A 24,537-nucleotide genomic window follows, 5' to 3' on the forward strand; every position below is an offset into this window, starting at 1 on the left:
CTGCGTTTTTGGCAACGGCGCTCAATGGCCGAAAAACGCAGCAAAAAATGCAGCAAAGAAAGTGCAGGCAGGTCAAAATTCCTGAAAGGATTTTTAGGCAGATTTTTCTGCCTGCAAAAAAAACTCAGTGTGAACAGGGCCTAATACTACCTCCATGTAATTATGCATCCATGGATGCAGGAAGCATATAGCACTAGCCTGGATATAATTGTATGCAGGGGCATAGCTATAGAGGGTGTTGAGGTATCAGTAACCTCTTGGCCCTGGTGTCTTAGGGGGCCCAAAGACCCCTCAGCTAAATAAGAAGACACCAGTATTATATATGCCACATGGTAGAGGTTTTGCACTGGAGCTCTGCAGCTTCATGTTACTTATCTTATTGTTTCCGGATGTAAGCAAGAATATTACCATCAAGTGACAGCAAGCAGAGATAGAGATCTAGTATGATGTTAAGTTTTAAGATATAAACTAAACTGATGATCAATATTCTTAGGCTCGTTCATTAGATCTTGCACCCCCGGTGTCTTTTGTTCAAGAAAAACAGTACATGTTAGACCAAAAATTGACCACAAGGTGGCGCTATTATCCTATGACCGAGGTAAGAAATTTGGTCTTGTTTGAACCTGATTCATAATATTTTCTGCTTCCTGCATCTGCTGCTGACATTACATTACATAAGAAACATTAAAGGGGTTTTCCAGTTTAGAAAACCTGTTGTCCTATATCCTATTAGGTAATAGAGGGGGGTCCTCTGTTCTGGGTCCTCATCTCTTGGCCAGAGTGGAGAGCGGTTTTAAAGAGCGTCTCTAACTCTGGAGGTCCTGTCCTGTATTACACAGACCACACATTCAGAGATTAGAGAGATATTAGATAGATGTCAGATTGATTGATGGTCGTCAGAGATATCGATGGATGTCAGACAGATCGATGGATGTCAGACAGATCGATGGATGTCAGACAGATCGATGGATGTCAGACAGATCGATGGTTGTCAGAGAGATCGATGGATGTCGGAGAGATCGATGGCCGTCGGAGAGATCGATGGCCGTCGGAGAGATCGATGGCCGTCGGAGAGATCGATGGCCGTCGGAGAGATCGATGGCCGTCGGAGAGATCGATGGCCGTCGGAGAGATCGATGGATGTCGGAGAGATTGATGGATGTCAGATAATCAATTTTCTGCTACACTGCTCCAAATACTCAGCAGTGAGGGACACTTCAGGAGACTGATCTTTTTACTGTCTTCAGCTCCATGAAGGAGTAAGGGACACTTAACATCCTGCTGGGTGAAGAAGAAAACACAGTGGGCAGAGCCGCACAATGTTATTACATGCCATAGACTGAGAGGAAGATCATAAGCCGCGCACCTCTAGAGCCGTTACTATAGATGGATATGAGGGAGATATGAGATATCCATGATGATGATGATGATGGTGATTTATAATTCTTACTATTATTTATTCTACTAGTGATATCCCCCGGTGACTCCTGTTATTATTGACGTCTCTGTAGATTCCGCTCATCTTGATGATAATCGGCGCGGTGACTCTCTGGAACCAGTTTCTGTATTTCAGGCAGAGCTGGAAGTTCAGAGCCTGAGGGGTAATGAGGGAGAGACGGATACAGCACGCACCTTCCATCCGCTCCTTCTGTGACGTACAGCAGCCGAGACCTCCCTCTTCCCTGGGGAGCCCCTCATGCCAGCTCATTGAGAGAAGCCGCCACATCAGCCTCAGCACTCCAGGAATACAGCTGCCCATTCATTCATACTGGAGCTGGCAGCAGAGGGACGGAGTGACAATGCCACACTGACGCCCCCTGCCTCAGGCACCACAAGTACCATCATGATGCCAGCCCCTATATTAGCCATGGGGGCCACCCTGGGCACTGCAACTGGCTTCCTCGCCCTCTGCGGACTTATGTGCTTGTGCAAATGTTTTCATAAAAAGAAGTTACCACCTGACAGTGGGGATGGCACACCTGTGACCATGAGCAGTGTACTCCAACCTGGGCAAGTGGTAAGTATGATTGTGCCACAGCACTCGCCTACATTACACCAAGGTCCACCCAGCATGCTGCCACATTATGGGGTCATGTATCAATAGTGCTGTGTGCATGAGACCTTTATTTATGTGCCAACATGTTATTAAATTGTTGCTACCTGAAACAGAGGGGGCATTGGGGACGGATCCACCCTGCATAATTATAAGACACCATACACACATATATATAGAAAACTCAGACCTGTCTGCCCTCCCTACAGCTCAGGGATGATGATATGTTGTGGGGAAAATAGGCGAAATACGTTTATTATAGTGAGGCGTGGTTTAAGCTTTATTTCTAGATACAGATATGAGATAGATAGATAGATGTGAGATAGATAGATAGATGTGAGATAGATAGATAGATAGATGTGAGATAGATAGATAGATGTTAGATAGATAGATAGATGTTAGATAGATAGATAGATAGATAGATAGATAGATAGATAGATAGATAGATAGATAGATAGATAGATAGATAGATGTTAGATAGATGTTAGATAGATAGATGTTAGATAGATAGATGTTAGATAGATAGATGTTAGATAGATAGATGTTAGATAGATAGATGTTAGATAGATAGATGTTAGATAGATAGATGTTAGATAGATAGATGTTAGATAGATAGATGTTAGATAGATAGATGTTAGATAGATAGATGTTAGATAGATAGATGTTAGATAGATAGATAGATAGATGTTAGATAGATAGATGTTAGATAGATAGATAGATAGATAGATAGATAGATAGATAGATAGATAGATAGATAGATATGAGATAGATAGATATGAGATAGATAGATAGATATGAGATAGATAGATAGATATGAGATAGATAGATAGATAGATAGATAGATAGATATGAGATAGATATGAGATAGATAGATATGAGATAGATAGATATGAGATAGATAGATATGAGATAGATAGATATGAGATAGATAGATAGATAGATAGATAGATAGATAGATAGATATGAGATAGATAGATATGAGATAGATATGAGATAGATATGAGATAGATAGATATGAGATAGATAGATAGATAGATATGAGATAGATAGATAGATAGATATGAGATAGATAGATAGATAGATATGAGATAGATAGATAGATAGATATGAGATAGATAGATAGATAGATAGATAGATATGAGATAGATAGATAGATAGATAGATAGATAGATAGATAGATAGATAGATAGATATGAGATAGATCGATAGATAGATAGATAGATATGAGATAGATATGAGATAGATAGATAGATATAGTTTGGGGGCTTAGGCTGCATTTCCCTGTATTTTTTCCGGTAACCTATTATATTATTTTGGCTCCACCACAGCGGAGATACAGTATTTAATAATAGATCCGGCTGACGTTCAGAAATGAACCTGCGGCTTCTCCTCACATAAACCATTATAAATTATACATTGTGTGTGATTCGCCTGAACAAATTCACAGCGGCATAAAAGTCTTCTGACAACTTTTTTAACCTGACCCGACGCTGCGGATTGTAAGAGACCGTTTACTTACCAAGCAACACGTTCAGCAAGGACGGGGAAGAGGTGACCGCGCCAAGTGTGTAAATGAATTCCGAGAGTGACAGCAGGTGGAGGGTCTCCCCGTGTCATGGAAGACATTACACTTCTCCTAAAAGTAGCAAGCCTGAGGTGTCACTTGATGATCTTGCAGACTCATACAGTATGAAGGGGTTGTGTGAGATTAGAATAAAATAATCAGCTTCTTTCCCAGAAACAGCGCCATTAATGTCCACAGGTTGTGTCTGGAATTGCAGCTCAGACCATCTCAAGTGAATGCAATACTAGACACAACCTTTGGACAATAGTGGCGCTGTTTCTGGGAAAAAAAGCTGATTATTTTTCTAATCTCATACAACCCCTTTAAAACATAATTTATCCCCTGTATATACTATATAGCAACATATTCCAGACACGAATATTATTGTCCGTGCACCTTTTTCTTCTTGTCTCACATGTTTTTATCTCCTTAAACGGCAAAATATCTTGTACTCTGTTCTCATACATCCTGGCAGGTACAACGAGTCTGTGTAGTATAGAAATGCAGTCTAATGTATAGCAGATAGAACTTCCTGTATTCACTTCATTGTGTGGTCTTCAATGGTGGTCACCCAGTGTGGAAGTAAAGCGGTTGCTAAGCAACCAGAATTTACACACAGAAGTAAAGAAGATATGTGCATTAAAATTCCTTTAATCCAGCATCAGAAGTTCTTATAATCCAGGACTTGATTCCATGACACAACTGCATGGTAATATTGAGGACCATAACCAAATGACTGAGCAGAGAGAACCAACCACATGACTGCTCTTATTAAAAACTGGTAGTCTAAAAATGCAAATCCAAAATATCACAGATTACAAATACATTGTATAATATTTTCTAAATTCATCCAAATAATCTAGAATTTTGATAATCCAACACCCAGATCAAATTAAAGGTTTGTCCAGAATGAAAAAAAAAATGGATGATTTCCTAAAATAAAAAAAAAAAGTGCCACACATGACCACAGGTTGTGTGTGGTATTGCAGTTCTTGCTATTTACTTCAATGGAGCTGACCTGCAATACCAGACATTGACAGGTGTGGCACTGTTTTATGGAAGCAGCCATGTTTTTAAAATCCTAGACAACCCCTTTAATGCCAGATTAAAGGAGTTTTATTGTAATAGTAATAAAGCTGTGTGACTTACCTAGTAAATTACTGGGCACCATAGCAAAAATGAGAATGAGCCCCACTCCTACTCTGTGAGTTTCTATGTTTATTTAAAAATGTGCAGGTCCCTTTTTATGACGCAGCTAAATAATAAAATTCTGACTGTCTGCAGCCACCACTAGAGGGAGCTCATTGTACTCAGTTGGAGCTATATCAATCTGTATACAATGAGCTCCCCCTAGTGGCAGTTACACATAACCAAAAGTTTTTAAGTTTACTCTATGACTGTGCGAAAGTGAGCAGTTCAATGCCAGGTCCCCAAGGTGGTATGACCCATTATCCATGAGTGTGGAGTCATACAGTTCGGCATGGAGCAAAAACCCACAAAGGCATAAAGAGGATCAAGTCCATAAAGTAGAACAGATAAGAACAATGATGTTCATGGCAGGTAATCTAAATGTCAAGCGAAGTTAGAACAACACGGCAACACTACAAGTTTATATATGTTTTTATTATTTTTATACATGATACACATGATCAAAATACTGAACTGCAGTATACACACTGAGGAGCGGTCATATTTCCAGACCGTGGAGTGTTGTCATAGATCATCTCCTTATTGAGAAGCCATTAGCCCAATCCCAATGATAAAATTCTGACTACCTGTAGCCACCACTAGGGGGAGCACACTGCATAGAGATGTATACAGATCCCATTAAACTCAATAATAACTTCTACCCCCCATAGAGTAACACTAACCTTTACTAAAAGTGTTGGGGAGGAGGTCATGGAGAACAAGTGTCAATCCCTCTAGTGATAGGGTAGGTGTAAACCCCTCCAGAAGATGGGGCCCATTTTGACTTTTGCATGAATTGCAATATGAAGCCAATTTAACCAGTATGTCCACAATTCTTTCCACTGGTTTGGTCAGACTGGACTATTTAAAGGTGTCTTCCCATCTCTGAATGCTTTCCATCCCACTAGGATTTTTTTTATAAAATTTTGATGAGTGGGGGTCAGACTACTGTGATGCCCACTAATCCCTAAAATGAAGGGACAGATTTTGGGAGTCGTATTGGTCCTGGCAGTTAGACCCCCCATTAAGAGGTGATGGTATGCGCCATCATCTTCTATAGAGGGAAAACTCCTTTAAAGTTATAAAAGTTTAACTTTTCACCTGTTATAAAATCAGCAAATGTTCAACTTTTTCACCTTTTTCCGTATGCAAAACATCCGTGGTTTCGGTCTTTAATCTTTCTCTCGCTTCCGTCGCTCATCGTCTTTCCTTCTATCTTTCCCATTAGATGAATATCTACAAATGCACCGAGCCGGTTCAGCCACAGGCAATGCTTCGCTTCCCTCACATCATTTCCACCAAGCAGACGTCCCCGGAGATGGTTAATTGCAGAGATCCAGCTTTGAAGGTTTCAGGGAACGAACAGAAAGATGCAAAGGAAGAGCACAAACCGGTGGAAACCATCTCAGGAGGTTTGGTCTCAGGTACCAGAGAAGTGACAAGGTCTTTTTAAAGTGACACCAACCCCATTGTGATTTTTATACAGTAATATTAACGGGATTGTTTTGAGATAACTGCCCCTCTATATACAGTATACCAAAAATGTATGGATTTCATGAAGAGGGGGGTTCCGAGTGTGAGCAGTGAGAGTGGAGTGCCATCTGGCTTGTCCATGTATTACATGGTCACCTATTCATAATTCTGTGTCACTAGCTCTGTGGTGTCACCTATGCCCCGGATATTTAGCCCAGTGCCTCGGATCCCCGGGCGACTACCATATTCAATTGTATCTGCTTCCTCAGGACGCAGATACAATTGAATTCTTTGGCAGAGCAGGGAGATCTCAGCCGAGCTCCCTGTTCCGCCACTCATTAGACTACAGGCCCCATTAGGCCTGCAGCCTATAAGATGCTGGGACAGGATCCCTGCGCAGTCCAGCGCGATGACATAACTGGATCACGCCGGCCTACGCAAGGGTCCTGACACGGCATCTCACGGGCTTCAGGACTGAGACTCTGCAGCTCCATTCATCGTGGGTTTGGGGCTATGTGAGTATAAGGTTTTTATAGTTTGTCTACTGGAGGCACTATCTACAGGGGGGGATGTGGCACTATCTACAGGGGGATGTGGCAGTATCTGTAAGGGGGGTGGCAGTATCTACGTACAATGGAGCCGTGTGGCACTATCTACAAGGGAGCTGTGTGGCGCTATCTACAGGGGGGCTGTGCGGCGCTATCTACAGGGGGGCTGTGCGGCGCTATCTACAGGGGGCTGTGCGGCGCTATCTACAGGGGGTGTGGCGCTATCTACAGGGGGTGTGGCGCTATCTACAGGGGTGTGGCGCTATCTACAGGGGGTGTGGCACTATCTACAGGGGGTGTGGCGCTATCTACAGGGGGTGTAGCACTATCTACAGGGGGTGTAGCACTATTTACAAGGGGGGTTGTGTGGCACTATTTACAAAGGGGGTTGTGCGACACTATTTACAAGTTGGGGCTGTGTGGCACTCTACCAGGGGGGTGTGGCACAATCTACAGGGGGTTTGCCACTATTTACAAGGGGTGTGTGGCACTATTTACAAGGGGGGTGACACTATCTCCCAGAGCAAAAGTTCTGTGTCCTGCCATAGCCTAGCCTTGTATCCCCCCAGCACCTGGGGCACATGATCCAGCAGCCAATGACCCCACATAAGAAGACCCCAGTATTATAAATGCCACATGGTAGGTGTAGGGGGGGGGGGGGGCTTGTTACAGATTTTGCATTAGGGACCAGGAGAATGAAGCAACGCCTCTGCCCCTGCCCCCAGTTATTCCCCGACCTAGATAAAGAGATTCTCCAGGAATGTATCAATATCTATGATCATAGCAAACAAGCAACATGAACGTTGTCCTATCCGGGTGACTATTCACAGGAAGTTCTGCTATACAACACACTACTCCTCTCTGCTACACAGACTTGTTTTAGGAGCCTTCCACTCAGAGAAGCATGAGAAGGCTGAAGAAGATCCCATATAGATTCAGGACAAAAACCCACAAAGCAAGAGAAAAGGATGCCGAAAAAGAGAATATAAGCGATGGGTAGAGGATGAGAGAAGACGGAGACAGATATACAATTATTCCAGTCTAAATAATAAGATGCCCACCAGGCACCTGTGTCACCTACCCCAAATATTAACTCTTGTGACCAGGCACTGCCCAGGGGAGATGTAAGAAGTCTGTGGGATAAACTGGAATAACCTGTTCTTGGGAAAACCGAATAGAATTATCACTAAAAAACAAATGTAACTAGAAGTCGACGCTCAGGTCACCAGATGGAATATCTATTATAGAACAAGTTTTCTAACTGTGGGGTGCAAATACTTATGTGATTATCATGCGCACAGGGTACGATCTATGGGAGCTACATTAAAGTGTACCTCCAAATATGAATATCACTTTATATATAACTCCAACATTCTGCGCTGATTAATCTCATACTATATCTTTATAGAAGTCCGAGCTCAGTTTTTCTGATACAGAACACCAAATCCCCTACATACTCTAGAAACAGAAATAGATAAAATCTGACAGCCAGCGGTGGCCACCAGGGGGCGCCTATGAGATTACTGAAAATGGGTTTATTATTCGAGGGAGCTTTTTAAATTTGAATGTAGTGAGCGCCCTCTAGCGGCGCGGCGGCGGCAGTCAGAATTTTAACATTTATCGTTCCATTTTTGTTTTGCAGGGCATTTGAAGCTATTAATCAAATTAAAAGGATGCCTCAAAATTCCAAAAGAATCCACTTACCAATGTACAGTGCTGTCATATAAGAATACAGCAGTGATGACATGTCTTTCCCATACATGTGGTCACATGACATAATCACATGACTTACATTTAACAAACATGTATGCATGTGCAAAGCTTTCAAAGCAAGCGCAGAATAATATTCAATGCCAGTCTATGTGACCATGTCATGTGACCACAGGTGCATGACATCACCATGAAAAACAACAATTTTTTTACATACAACTAGGACTTTTCTAGACCTGAGCAAAAATCTTAAAACAAAGTACATAAATAAGCGGGTGTTTTTAAAATTTGAAGGTACTAATAAGCTAATGCCAATCACACCCACATCCCATTCCCCACAAGGACTCAATAGAGACATATGAAAAGAATACTAGATCTGTCAACAGCAGCTTGTTGGTGGTTTCCAACACATTTTTTATTTATTTTCTTTATTACAAAATCATAAAAATAACCAGAAATGTAATGCAGATAGAAGATAAATATGGTTGTGACAAGAAAAGGCAAACCTGGAGACAGGAACTAAAGGATACGTTTTCTAGTTTACAAACTGGTTCATGCTGCAGGTTTACGGCTTGTGTGTGGGTGTCTATTTCAGGGCTGTTGAGTAAGACCGTGTGCACTTACACTCGAGAGCCCTCGTGAGATCAATAGCACTTGTTGGTACTTTGTGCCATTTTGATACTGCTTCAGCTTCCAAATCATCTCCGTTACAATAGCAAAGCCTTAAAGGGCAACTCCACTAAATTGCCCTAGAGTTGGGAAAGTGCAAAAAAGAGCAAATAATACTGGTGAACTTATACAAACATATACATGCACTTATAAAAACCTAGATTCTAGAAAATAGGACATGTTCTATTTTTCAACGGACCCTTCACACGGTCCGTTGAAACAACAGCCGTGTAAACGGCCCCATTGAAATACATGCGCTCGTGTGACGGCCATTGTTTTAACATCCGTCACACGGACTTGTTCTACGTTCATCTGGATAAGGCCTTAAAGGGGCACTCTAAAGATGAAATATTTTAACCTGACCCGTGTCATCAGACTTGTCTCTCAAAATGAAAATCAAAGGGGTGGAGCTTATGCAAATGTTCCCTAAAGTGGGCGTTTCATTGAGTTTATTTCTAGGCAGATCGGGGTGCGGATTAAAATTTTCCATGAGTGTTGCGAGGTACGCCTGAGATCAAGGTTGCGTCGAATCATCTGCATGGAGTTTCTGTGTTCTTCCAGTTGGTTCTATCCATACCCCGAAAACATCTTTATAGGTCTATTGACTTACAATCTAATTGACTCCCGTCTCATAGACACACGGGGCCACATTTTTGAGAGCGCCATTAGTGACAGATATTGATGTGAGTCATCACAATCTCTGCATGAAGACAACTGTGAAGGTCTATCTTCTGGAGGTCTATAAGACGGGGGTCAATTAGATTGTGAGCTCCATTAGGGACACCTAATGGAGCTCACAATCTAATTGACCCCCGTCTCATAGACACACGGGGCCAAATTTTTGAAAGTCAATAGACCTATCAAGATGTTTCCACTGATGGGGCCTTCAGAACTTGAAGATGATATGTGCAAGATATGCATCATTGTGGGTCTGTAAGCAGGGACCACCACCACCAATGTCCCAAAAAAGGGCCAGTGGTGCTCGGAATCCTCTTCGACCTTTAGCACATCGATCTCTGGATATCAGAAGCAATGTTGACTGGCCAGACATAGAGCTGAATCGCGCTTCTCACATAGCTAAAGGGGTGCAACACATGGAAGACCACTTGGAGACCCTTCATTTTAGCGATTGGTGAAGGGTGTCAACTCATGAAGAGGTAAACTAATCAGGCCAGATCTAGGGTTGTGAGCTGGTGGTCAGACCAAGTGAACATATCGGCTCCATGTATAATGTGCATTCTACCAAGACCAAATCCCTCTCTTCTTCTAGACTTTCTAAAGATTTAGAGACCTCCTCTCTGCTTCCTCCGCTCAGTAGACATCAGGTCTCCCACATTGATATTCCGGAGAGTAGTACGTCTTCGGCCGGGGCTACTGATTGATTTAACTCCTGAGCTGCAGCTGCAGTCCACATGACTCCAAACCACTCAATGTATTCAGGTGTAGCCCGGCCTTACTGTGCTGGGATAATGGGAAGGCTGTGGATTTCTGTACTGTGGCCTTTATTAGTGACTCATCCGGTATACAATGTGACGTGAGAGGCAGATGTGACAGCGGAGGGCAGCGCTCGTAACTTGTGTGTAATACAGGATGACAAGTGGCGAAGCGAATAAGAGAAGTTCTCTGTATGCAAATCATGGAGTGTCCTCAACGGAACCGAGTTATAAACCAAGAACACGCCGAGGAGAAAAAGAGAGATATTCGCATAAATCTACTTATTTTTATCTCTCATATTTAATTCATCTCATATCTCTTTATTATTTATCTACTACCTATCTATCTATCTATCTATCTATCTATCTATCTATCTATCTATCTATCTATCTCATATCTATCTATCTATCTATCTATCTCATATTTCTCTATCTATCTATCTATCTATCTACTACCTATCTATCTATCTATCTATCTATCTATCTATCTATCTATCTATCTATCTATCTATCTATCTATCTATCTCATATCTATATCTATCTATCTATCTATCTATCTATCTATCTATCTATCTATCTATCTATCTATCTATCTATCTATCTATCTATCTCATATCTATCTATCTCATATCTATCTATCTATCTATCTCATATTTCTCTATCTATCTATCTATCTATCTATCTATCTATCTATCTATCTATCTATCTATCTATCTCATATCTATCTATCTATCTATCTATCCCATATCTATCTATCTATCTATCTATCTATCTATCTATCTATCTATCTATCTATCTATCTATCTATCTATCTATCTATCTATCTATCTATCCCATATTTCTCTATCTATCTAAATGCTTTATATTTATAATCTACAGACCAGATTCCAAATATTTCTCCTGATCATGAGGATGTTGAAAAACTAAGCCCTTTACAACACGCACCAAAACTGCGCTATTCCCTGGGGTACGACCGTCAGACGGCAGAGTTGTGTGTGTCTTTCCTTGAAGGTAAATATCTCTATACGTTACACGATGAATTATAAATATATAATATCATCTCATTGATTATATGCAAATTCTTTTTCCTTTTTGAGATACAGCTGCTTTGTATCCTGTATACAGAGCAGCTGTATCTAGCGCTATTCATTGAACCCGTCAGTCCCACGGACATGACGGGTTCAGTGACAGCAGATCCTGCTTGTCTCTGAGTTGCTTACATGTAATAGTTTACAGGTCAGAGACACAGACCCGCTATCACTGAACCTATTTGTCCCAAGGACCTGATGGTAGCAGGATTTGGCAAAAGATACAGCTGCTCTGTATACAGGATACAAAGCAGCTGTATCTCAAAAAGTAAAAATCATTTTTAATAAAAAGTATTTGTAAAGTTGCACCAAACACACTGATTTACCTTTTTATTAGAAAAAAATGTTTTCCTTGCAAAGGTTTACATAGCCTTTAAATCAAAGAAAATTCTAGGCTGCAGGTTTATGGCGGCAGATTTGGCAGCCATATTTTCTACCGACAGTGACTGATCTTCACAAAACCGCCAACCAATCACAACAGCTTCTCACACTGACAAGCCAATCACAAGAGGCTTCCTATGTGATTTCATAACTTTCTTCCTCTCTATTTCACAGGGATCCAGGAAGCTGAGATTTGGGGGGTTGCTTGCAGTAATCCTATACTTTATAAAGCTGTACCTGTAACACAGAAGGAACACTGTAATAACAGGTCATTTTTCCTTCCTGAACAGCAAAATAGCAAGTCTACAGGGTTAAGGAGCTAAAGTTAATAATTTTGACCCAGCAGAGTCGTCACTATGTATCACCAAACAGCTCCTCATATCTCAGCTTCCAGGACCATGAATATGCATGGGATGTTGAGGGTAAAGAGAACCATCACCTCTCCTGACATGCCTCTTTTAGTAAGTAATTGTATTCCCAATGAAATAATTCTAGAACATATTTTCATAGAACTCTGCATTGGGACGTTCCTCTGTTATTCCTCCTGGAAATTTATGAATAAATAGACAACTGGTTGTTACCATTCCCCTTGTGAAAGGGCGTGTGCCTCCAGTCTCACTCTGACAGCACTAATTGGACAGTGTCCGTCTGTGTAGGTAACACCCAGTTGAAAGTTTATTCATAAATTTCAAGGAGGAATAATAGAGGAATGACAAAACAAATTGTTTTAAGAAAAGATGCTCCAGAATAGTTTTTCATGGGGAATACAATTATTTACTAAAACAGACATGTCCGGTCACAGCTCACAAGTCAGAGTGTGATCCTTTCAAGGGTGTGTATACTTTTGCAACCATTTTTTTTTATATATATCTATATTTCACTATTGTTTAATAGGCTGAGTATTGCTCAATACATAGAAAAATGTGCCATTCAGGAGTATGGGAAAGCTGGATGACTGCAAGAAACAGCAGTATGGTAGTGTTAAAAACCTGACCTTCGAGGACGAGTCATTTTACTGTACTTTATTATCTAACTTTATTATAAAAGAGAAGAAATGATGAAACAAAATTTTTTAACGATCATTACCTATATTTTGAGAACAAAAACTGAGCCTGCATATGTTGATGTATTGAAGCTGTAGGTGTGCTGCTGTCAGGAGAGGAGGATTCTGGGAGTCACTTCTACGTCCTGGGCACATTAAATACTCATCATGGCCAGACGGAGGCGCAAACAGCACTTCTAAAAAGAAAGGCCCACACGGTGTGGGAAGAAGCTCTGCTGTTTCCTATGAAGGAGGACGACAGAGCTGAGGCCACGCTGACCCTCACCCTGAGAAACTGCGACCGCTTTTCTCGACATCAGGCGGCTGGAGAAATTACCCTGAGCCTGGCAAATGTTGGCATTCCTTTTGGCACAGCACGATGGGTGGACCTTAGGGCCCAGGAAAAGGTGGGTACAAAAATGTTTCCAAAATTACCGTAATACTATTATCAAAGTTACAGAACTTTGAAATACTGATTTCATGTCTATGTATGAATATGAAATATTGCCGATTTCACATGTGCTGACACCTAGTGGCCAAACTGACTACACTGCAAACGGGTCCAAAAAAAAAATCTCATTTTACAGTCTACAGTGAAATTGAATGTAATCACTTATCACTAGTAAACAGAGGGTTAATGATAGAATTATACTGACTATTATACGGATAGAGATAGGGGCGGGAATATTGGAGTAGATTGAGGGGGTCGGGTTATGTCAGTAGGACTAATGATGGAGTGACGGGACTAAGTTATGTGGGGACGGCTGGTGATAACAGATAACACTGCCCCCTTGCTGTGGGGAGGACTTACAGGAATTTATTCAATCTGGATCACATTCAGCTGATATGACTGGAGTATTACATGGACCCATTACAGTCTGTGACCATCTCTTTGCAGTCGCATTGTATTGTTCTGCTCTGGTAGGATGGCACCACAACTCCCAGGATGGTCAGAGCCATCTGGGCATAAGTAGGGCATTGATCATCCATTTATTACTCCTCTCTTCCCTGTTGCTGGCATCATCAGGATAACATTTGGTGAACAACCCTACTGCCCAACTGTACAGAAGCATGAACATACTGCACAAATCTATGTATCGAAAGTGAGACCGCGACTCAAGAATCAATAGTGACAACTATATTAAGCTTTTCAGATTCAGATTTTCCTGCCAGGAAACAATCAACAAGTAGGCTGCCTCATTTTTATTATTATTGAGTCAGAACAGCTTATGCTCTATAACAAATGAACATGTAAAAATGTCCATTCTGTATTTGTGTTAATGATCAGAGGTGCGAGGACTAATCACTTGCGAATGAGCCAACGAGACCCACAACTTCTGTTTACTCAAACCTGTAAATATAGTGACATATAATACATGTACCAGATCTGTCAACAGCAGCTTGTTGTTGGTTTCCGTGTTGCAACAGTAAATTTTTTATTCTGTGCCCTACGAAAAAAGTTGCAAAAAAATGAAACTAGGATATTAAGGAGGATACGATACAACGATGCCACACACCTGATTTCCTATTTATTAAAAATAAATAAAAGGTGGAGTTTTACTTTAATGTCTGTAACAAACGTGGAACCGATCCTGAGATTTAAGTGACCGAACTTGTTGGCCCAACCCAAATGACTTCAACTTCTCTGCTTTTCTCCTCTTCCCTTATGGCATGTGGACAATGATGAGGATCCACCTTTACTAGAAGTACAGCAGTACTGAGCTATGGCGGCAAAGGACCAAAAGCACTGACATAGACATAGGAATATGCGGCAGGCACCAGGTCTGAACCTTCAGTTAATGGACAACACGCTCATTTATCTACTATCCACAGGATAGCTGATACATGTTGGATCAGTTGGGGTCCGACTGCTGAGACCCCATCAATTGTTAGAACGGGGACCCATCTGCTCTGGACAGCGCTGGTAAGGATGCAGTGAGCGTGCTTAGACATATTCACATAGACTTTTATGGAGTATGTAGTGAGCATGCTCGGTCCTCACACATACAACTCACTTCAGTCCAAAGGAGGAGGAACGAAGGATGGGGGTCCCTGTTCTAGCAATTGGGGGATTCGACAGGGGATAAATGTTAACCGTGGGAAAATCCCTTTAGGATAATGCAGAAGGGTTTCCAGCCCTTCTATGCAAAACCACAGATCACACATTGTAATGTCAGCACGAGTTCAGCCAAATCACAAACTCATCTCTGCTTCATCTATGCATAATGAGTAATACATCCGACAAAAGGAAATTAATTACACCGATCTCATTACAGAGGACGTCAGCGGATCAACTCCCAGGCGGTAAAACGGAAAACCTTGAATCTATGAAATGTAGCAGCTTTATAATAATGCAGCAAATAAGGAGTCAGTGGAGGATGAGCTGCATGTGGTCGGCCCTGGATCCGGAGTGCACGGTGCATGTCCTAGTTATAAGCTGAGATCTCTGCCTGCGTCGTATAAGATATTCTGGAGGGGTCTTTTAGTGTCGATCATTACTAGGGGGGAGGAGGGGGAGACTTCCTGTAGCTATTTATAGCCCTGCTCATGTGCTCCCCCCCCCCACCTTAATATTCTCCTGGGAATTTATGGAAAGTAGACAGAGAGATTCCTGATGAGCTTCATCCACCTGTGTCTAGATTACAGGTAAAACATGCACAGCATCTTATTTCCATTTATATGAAGTTCAAGGGGAAAAAAAAGGTTCGGCGCAGAATGGAATTATATTTTGCTGAAGGTTGATGTCTATAGGAGGAAAGGGACAGGCCGCCATCTCCCAGTGTGGGGTGCGATGGCATGGACCACCAGGGTCCCCATTTAGATTTTTGCTACAGCGCACTCAGGGCCGGCTTTAGGTTGGATGGTGCCTTGTGCAGTACATTCATACAACCATACAGTGCCCAAATAATACAACCATACAGTGCCCAAATAATACAACCATACGGTGCCCAAATAATACAACCATAAGGTGCCCAAATAATACAACCATACAGTGCCCAAATAATACAACCATACAGTGCCCAAATAATACAATCATATAGTGCCCAAATAATACAACCATAAGGTGCCCAAATAATACAATCATATAGTGCCCAAATAATACAACCATACAGTGCCCAAATAATACAACCATACAGTGCCCAAATAATACAACCATACAGTGCCCAAATAATACAACCATACAGTGCCCAAATAATACAACCATAAGGTGCCCAAATAATATAATCATATAGTGCCCAAATAATACAACCACACAGGGCCCAAATAATGCAATCATGCGGTGACCAAATAATATAACCATACAGTGCCCAAATAATGCAATCATGCGGTCACCAAATAATACAACCATACAGTGCCCAAATACAACCATACAGTGCCCGAATAATACAACCATACAGTGCCCGAATAATACAACCATACAGTGCCCAAATGCAACCATACAGTGCCCAAATAATACAATAATATAGTGCCCAAATAATACAATCCTACAGTGCCCAAATAACACAATCCTACAGTGCCCAAATAATACCACTATACAGTGCCCAAATAACACAACCATACAGTGCCCAAACAATATAACTAAACAATAGCCAAATAATAGAACGATACAATAGCGAAATGCTGCAATCAAGAAGTGCCAGCATAACATTGTTGTAAGGTGCCCAAATAACACTGGCCAATCAATGAACTAGGGAGTGTTTCTCCATCCTGTACCAATGCCTTTCCATATACTGTATTTAAGCACCAGGTATTGGAGTTTAAGGGTTCACACTCCGGCTACCAACGCCATCCGGGCGATAGGTGCCCCCTGTGATAAGTGATTTATGTTCCCCACTGATGGGATTATCTATAGAATTACTATTTATGTAGCGCCCTAGAATGTAGTTCCACCTTTGGTACATAAGATATCAAATGGAGATCGAAAAGTCTACAACCACTAACTGCTTTACATTTCTTTATTTGTGCAGCATTTCAGTCTATATACAGTATAATTTTTAGTATTGTTGCCTATATTGTCCTGATTTTGAGGCACATCATGACTTGTCCTCTGATCTCATCAAAAGCTGTATTCACAACTCCACTGATTTATTTGTTACCATGGAGTTACTCAAGTGGTTGCTCCACAATTAGAGATTAGCTGTTGAGTCACATTTTTGACAATGGAGTGCAGGCTGACTGTTTCCAAGTCCAAGTGGCAGAATTTTAATGCAGCTCTAGATGTGATTGGAGAAAAGGACCAGATTTAATTGGTAATATATATTTCTAGACGTGATCATTGCGGTGAAGATTTATCTTGTAGTAAACTTGTGTGGGTCATACTGTATGTGATCATCCTCAGGACGCAGATTCTTCTGGTGAAGTCCTCCTATCTATGAGTTATCTCCCAGCTGCCAATCGCTTCATTGTGGTGCTGATCAAAGCCCGGAATATACATTCTAATCAAAGCAACGACCTCATGGGCAAAGGTATGTGGTCCACAGGTATGGGGTAGCTGGTCATTATTGGGCTGTAAAGGGGGCACAAACTATACAGAATCTCAAGAGCTCACACATTGTCACCTCCACGTCCCGATCAATTTGTCTTGACTTCTTCCTTGGTTCTCTACATGAGGTAGAGGTCAAACTTAAAGGGGTTGTCCAGTATTAGAAAAACATTGCTGCTTTTTTCCAGAAACAGCGCCACACCTGTCCATTGGTTGTGGCTGGTATTGCAGCTCAATTCCATTGAAATGAATGGGACTGAGCTGCAATACCACACACAACCTGTGGACAGGGGTGGCGCAGCAATGGTTTTCTAATCCTGGACAACCTCTTCTGGGCTCTAATGCAAAGAACATTGTTAATGATGCCCATTGACTGACCATAAATAACTAAAGCTTCAGTCAAACTCATTCAAACCTGACCCTTATTGTAGCTGAAAATGTGTTACACTGTATCAGTGTAGGCAATTCACTGGACAGAAACAATGAAAGTTCTTATTGAATGGCAGCAAGCAGAGATGCTGAATACCGTGAGGAATTGATACAGAAAGTATATTGGAAAATTGTGAAGCTTTTTATCACACAAAAAAATAACATTTATTTGATGTAAAAAAAAAACGGAAACCGGAAAACCCCTTTAAGTTCACAGAGGATTATATAGCCTGGAGAAATTTTACTAAATCCTCAGCTGTGAGAGCAGGACTAGGTACAAACCGGTTTTCAGCCCCAGAATGTACATAGGCAATAACAAATATTGACCTGTAGGGGACACAGGGATATAAGTACACATGGCCGACTGCAGATGGCGTTTTATTCCTATAAGTCTTTTGTGTGTCTTTTACTTTTACAAGTTGCTAAACAAACATCAAACAAAACCAAAGTGTCAAATGTAATAAAGCCGCAAGTGATCTGCAACCGGTGATTACTCTAATCAAGGGTGAATACAGAAATCATAGGGCCCCATAACAAAACTAAGACAGGGCCCCCCCCCCCCCCCGCCAAATGTTCTGCACCCTTATTAAAGCTACGTCCAACATCCTGTTTCTAGATAGAAAAGTCTGTGATGATTCATTTCATCTGTGTCTGTATAGGGGAGCTCTGTATTTCTTGATAAATTATAGAATTCTGGCTACTTGTCTCCACCACTAGGGGGAGCTCACTACATATGGATTTATATAGTATTATAGGGAACCTGTATTTAACCACATAAACTGATATGTTAAGTAATAGGAGCTGTGAGGATAATTATAACCCTGTTTTCGTTTGGAAAGACCACAGCGTACCCACCCGGAATGTAGGCCCACCTCACCAGGATGGCTCTCCTCGTGCTGTAATCCCGCATACAGCCTGTTGATTGACGTCTTCCTCGAGCCCCACGGCTGCCTAATCTTGTTCCATATGTGCATAGGACATGGGTAAAGCTGTCAATCAAACACGGCGAGGAGTGGTCAAGCATGAAGCTCATGAATAAGCTGGAGTCATCTCTGCTGCAGAACGTGCATTAGACTCTTTTCCCCTTATTAGCACAGGAAAACTTTGGATAATTAATTTTCAGAGGGACCATTGGGATGCATTTAGAAATGGGGCAAAATTGTTGATGACAGGTTCCATTGCCGTTGTACAAATTTGTATGCAGTGAGCTCCCCTAGTGGTGGTTGCAGGTAACTACATGGACACTTTCCTGACAAGCAGGGGAAGCAGTTAAGCCACCTCCCACCACGACCAAAAAGCATGTGCCCAGCCTCTATAGTAACGCAGGACTTCTCAAACATCACAAGTAGTCAATGACAAAAGGAGAACATGGAAAAGTAGTGTGGATAGTGTGCCCTGAAAAGTTCCTTAGGGTGCGCAGTGCCAGTCCTAAAACCTGCAGATAGGTGTGTAGACCTATGCATTTTACAGTTGATCCCTATCCTGACCTGTGTCTCTTCGGTAGATCTGTTTGTGAAGGTCACTCTCTGGCATCAGACGCAAAGGCTCAAGAGGAAACAAAGCAAAAGAGTAAAACACAAAATCAACCCAGTCTGGAATGAGATGATCATGTTCGAGGTGCCACCAGAACTCCTGGGAGAAGTCCGTATGAAGATGGAGATGCTCAGTCAGGAATGTGCTGGTGGACCTAGTCGTGTCCTGGGGTCTTGTTATCTGGCCTCAGATCAGACTGGCACAGGAAAGAGTCATTGGCAAGAAATGATAAGTAATCCCAGGAGACAAATTGCCATGTGGCATCGTTTACTCTCATGAGTCATCCTCATACCTTCGTCAGATAATACAGGGACCAATTCATGTCATGAATGATGTCCTCTCCGGAGTATTACCTTCTATTCATTGACCCTCAACGCACTGTCCTGAGTCTCATCACTGCCAAGAATATAGAAAATCTGTGGACCATGGCGGGGCCGGAAATGAAGAAGTTATCAAGATGGTGTCAAAGGGTTCAGATTGTTTGGACATGTAACTGTGTATAGTTCTTATTTATTTATTTATGTACCCATATTGCCATGGCCCCCCCAAGATCAACAGGCCCTGGTATATGTCAAAGTTTATTTGGTACGGACGCTGACCCCGAGCCATATGTCAAAGGTCATCAAAGGTATATTTTAGGCTCTCGCATATGATACCATGTCATTAATGGACCCTACGCTGCATTCTCCAAATTCATCATTGATATGTAGCCATAGAGTTGCCAAGTTCAATTAGTAGGATAGAAGGATTGAGCAGGATTATTGTTGGATATGTTCAATACATGAGGGTTTGTCCACTTTTTCCAATTCCATTTTGTTATACGGGTGCCTTAGAAAATAATCTGGTCACAATTTGTCCCATTGCTAAAACCTGCAATAATAAGCAGCAAGTGTTTAATTTCCCTGCAGCGCCACCACAGGGAAAATAAGGCATTACATGGTTCCCATTAAAATTAATTGTGGAGGACCCGACATGTCTATGTATTATATAAACTGACAGAGATCAATGTTCTTTGTAGATCCTCTTAGCTTCAGATAATAAATGATGGAGGTCCCGAACAGGATACCCCACTATTAACCCAGAATGGCCTTATAGGGTATTCGAAAATGGGTTTTCTAAGCCTTTAGGCACACTTTTAGTAATGATGTCATCTACTAATATTCATGACCTGAGTGAACTTTATTTTAAAAGGGTTCTCCAGTTTAGAAAACCCATTTTCATGCACCCTAACCGTGAATTCTGAGTTAATAGAAGGGGGGTCTTCTTTTCAGGATCCTCATCTCTTATCCGGAGTGGAGAGCGATTACATAGAGCGTCTCTAGCTCCGGAGGACCTGTCCTGCATTACACAGAAAGCACATTCATGAGTAGGCACTGTGTAATACTTTATTTAACCAGTGGTGGCACTGCAGTCAAATTGAACACTTACTGTCCGGTTTCTCCACAGATTAAAGCTGATTGCTTTGTGATCTGTTTATTTTCAAGAGACCTTTCTAAGAAAGTAGAGAACGGTGGAACGCTTTTATCATGGTAATCTATTTTATTAGAATTATGTAAAAATATTTTTATTTAAAAAAAAAATCTAACACAAAACAAAAATGTATTTTCTATCCCAAACACCACATTTTTAGAATTGTTTTATCTTGTCAAATTGCGTCTAAATGTACATAGAATAATTTTATTTTTTCACCAAAACGAAAAGCAATTCTTTAAAGTCCTAGAAACTAAAAAAAAAAGTGTATAACTTTATACCGCCATGACTTGCTTCATGAAGAACATTTCCATGTCTGAGAATGAAGTCGAGCACTCCAGAGAGCGGGCTGCAGCACAAGAGAAGTTTTTAATTAAAAAATACCAATTCTTAACCAATATGCAGCCTTTAAAATGTCAGAGGGACATCCAATCATTACATGCAAAATGGTAAAGATGAGATCAATCATTTAAATGCCCTTCATGAAACAATACCACTTTGAGAGAGGCTTCTGAGGGTAGCTAGAATAGTGAGCGCAGAGGTCGGGGTTGTAGTAAGTCGCTCGCTCAGTCTTTTGAGAAGGATGTTGCTCCTGGAAAACGGTCCGCAACTCCAATCAATGGTGCTGGTCAGTTTTACCGAGGCCACTGAATGGAGGGAAGCTGATGACTGACAGGACTCCAAGCACCACCTGCACAGATTGTCAAGGACTGAGCGAACCGTTTACAGCAACCCGTTTCCCCATGAACTGGATGCCGGTTCTCCCCTTTAACACCAATTTTTTTTTTTCAAAATAGGTCAACATTCTGTGTTGATTAAATTCATCGACCACTAGGGGGAGCTTATGAGCTTACTGAAAACTGTTTATACATTGTACTCCATAATAACTCAAGTATACAGCAAGCTCCTAGGCTCCCCCTAGTGGTGGCTGCATGCAGCCAGAATTTTTATCATTTGCAGTAACTATTCGGGGATTAATTTAAATGTCTTACACATTCAAAAGTCACAAATTCTCATTGTATACTGATTGACAGTGATGTGCCGCATTCGCACACACACTCCGCACCATCTGCACACAGATACCCTCCACATTAAAAAGTGCACGCCGTATTCTCATAGTAATTTGCGACTTTATATTGCTTTTTGGCGCTCTCAACACTTTTCGGGAGGCAACACATTTACTATAAATTATAACAGAAATCGACACCACGTAATAGCCAGCGTAGATTTCACTTTCTGGGCAGCACAAGATCTAATTTATTTAGAAGCGTTCGTCTCTTAATAAATTAGTTGCATCTTCAGGCTAAAGCTTTATTTAGATGAAAGTGTGAAAACCGGCCGTTACTCACGTCCGATTTGCCTCCGTGCGGGGCACGGTTTCACCGATCCTCATAGACTTGAGTCTATGGAGGGATCTGTGAAAACGGACAAAGATAGGACATGTCCTGTTTTTTCACTGGCCGTTCACGCGATCCGTTAAAACAAAGACGGTGTGAATAGCCACATAGAAATACATGCAGCCGCGTGACGGCCGTTAAAACAACGGCCGTCACACGGACGCCTGTATTTCAATAGGGCCGTTCACGGTCCATTGAAGGTTAGAACATGTCCTATTTTCTTCTGTTTTCTCATATCCCACCATACACACTCAAGTCTATTCGATCCGTAAAAAAGCGACCCGCATGGGTGAAAATTGGCCGTTTTTCACGTCAGAGTTTCCCCACGTTCGTGTGAATAAGCCCTAAGACTGATGTATAAAGCGCTAGACTTCGTAAGTCTTTGCAAGGGATTTGGGGATCAAATATCAGAAAAATGGAGTTCTGACCCCTATAAAGATACGTCATTATTAAACGAAGGACCTAAAAATGACAGGATGGTAAAAGGTGGAGATTCGCTTTGTGGATGGTTCCTGAACTCACGGTATCACGCCTCACCGCACTTTAATGTGAATACTGAAAAATCTTGCATGTTGTGTTGTGTTTGGGTTTATGGTTGTCCAAAGTTCAAAGCCATAAGCCATAATATAGAGTAGACGAGTGTGAACTGTGGTCATACCTGTAATGTGTTTTCTCTCCTTGGCGGTCTGTAAAAATGTCGCACCATGTTCATAGTGAGAAATACGATGAGGCGAATTACTGCATGGCCAAAAATAAACATATGAAGCTTCAGTTTTCCTGTGTCAAAGATTTAATGACGATTTATGGTAAAGAACTAGAATAGTACCGGAGGCTTTAGCAGATTGGTGTGAACATAGGGACACACATGTAAGTCGACAGGGCTTTGCAACCATTTTCCAATGCATTTAACCTAAAAAATGAAGCAACTTTGAAAGAAGTGATTAAAAATCTTCAACCGTTTTGAGTATACAGCTCCTATGCAAACTGGTATCTCCATGGTTACAGACTACAAAAAAAACCTGTGTAGTCTGATCTCAGGAGTTCCCAATGACAGGGCGTTTCAAATGTTATTGTCCCCAAGCTCTGTAGTCCTGAGGGAGACGTGGGAAATACAACACCCATCATGTACGCTGCTTGATATTGAGCATGTGCATGAGTGAATAGATTTCAGCCAGTGGTCACTTCTTCTTCTTCCTCCCAAAATAGCAGGAATTCAGAATTTCCTGCTATAAAGGGAATCCATCAGCAAGTAGTATTGTTCTTGCTGATGGTATTCACTGGGTAAAGAATTTTTTATTTTTGTCAGCTTCTCGTCTACTGGGTCTAAAATGGTCCGAGAGCAAGGAGATTATTAATTTACTGATCTGCTGAACAGGTATATGTTGCTCAAAAGTAGAAATTAACTTTGAAGAAGCATTCCTGAGGGGGCAGAGCATGACACAGCAATTTCAAATCACACCAAAGTGAGGATCGGTCATGCTCCTCCCACCTCAGGCCCGGCACTAGGTATAACCTAGACTATTAGTTTTACCTAAAGTGTTCCTTTAAAGGGGTTGTCCCTAAATCAGCTGTTTGACAGGAGCCGGACCCTCAATTATTCGTGATTGCTGTTCCATTCTGAAAGGGAATGTCTCTGAGACTGCCCCTTTAAGTCATGGGATGAGGCGGCAGATAACACCGGACACATACTGATTCCCGTAGCAACATACATTGTGCAGGAAATGATTACTTACTAGAGGAGAAAAAAATGAAAGACGCGTTGCCATAGAAACGATGATGCAAGCGGCCGCTTATTAAAAAACCAGGCACAAGACATGAACATGACTGCACCCGGACTGTGCACACCGAACAAAAGGTCTCATTATGGTCGATGTTATCGTTTACCCTGCGCCGCCATATCTTCCATAAATAGAAACGCGCTGACGAGAATTCTAATGCTCAATATTCAAAACTGGGTCAGAGAAGCTCAGATTTAAAAAAGGAACCAGTTTATATCATAGGGTCCTTGCGACAGGTGTCCTCTAGATGTTGCAGACTACAGGTCCCAGCTTGCCGCGCCAATGACAAACTGGGAGG

The 24,537-nt window shown here is 41.6% G+C and overlaps 1 protein-coding gene across 2 annotated transcripts; it reads left to right on the plus strand.

The window, feature by feature from the left end:
• Positions 1–1,362: 1,362 nt before the first annotated feature.
• SYT13 (synaptotagmin 13) lies at positions 1,363–22,055 on the plus strand. 2 transcript variants are annotated; one of them, XM_075838035.1, is made up of 6 exons: positions 1,363–2,017; positions 6,034–6,229; positions 11,518–11,649; positions 13,243–13,556; positions 17,489–17,615; positions 18,901–19,557. In XM_075838035.1, the coding sequence occupies exons 1-6, from the start codon at positions 1,844–1,846 to the stop codon at positions 18,981–18,983; spliced, it is 1,026 nt and encodes a 341-aa protein (XP_075694150.1). In that variant the 5' UTR covers positions 1,363–1,843; the 3' UTR covers positions 18,984–19,557. The 2 variants fall into 2 exon arrangements, with proteins under 2 accessions (XP_075694150.1, XP_075694149.1); XM_075838034.1 differs by lacking the exon at positions 18,901–19,557 and adding an exon at positions 19,566–22,055 and having other exon boundaries at positions 1,366–2,017.
• Positions 22,056–24,537: the final 2,482 nt, after the last annotated feature.

Source organism: Rhinoderma darwinii, chromosome 9 (genome assembly GCF_050947455.1).
Source record: "Rhinoderma darwinii isolate aRhiDar2 chromosome 9, aRhiDar2.hap1, whole genome shotgun sequence".
Classification (NCBI taxonomy): domain Eukaryota; kingdom Metazoa; phylum Chordata; class Amphibia; order Anura; family Rhinodermatidae; genus Rhinoderma; species Rhinoderma darwinii.

Bases quoted from the DNA above. Each gene is read 5' to 3' on its own strand.
- SYT13 (XM_075838034.1), top strand. From the start codon at position 1,844: ATGATGCCAGCCCCTATATTAGCCATGGGGGCCACCCTGGGCACTGCA. The intron at 6,230-11,517 runs GTACCAGAGAAG...TATAATCTACAG, and splicing joins CTCAGGAGGTTTGGTCTCAG to ACCAGATTCCAAATATTTCT. The intron at 11,650-13,242 runs GTAAATATCTCT...GATGTATTGAAG, and splicing joins GTGTGTGTCTTTCCTTGAAG to CTGTAGGTGTGCTGCTGTCA.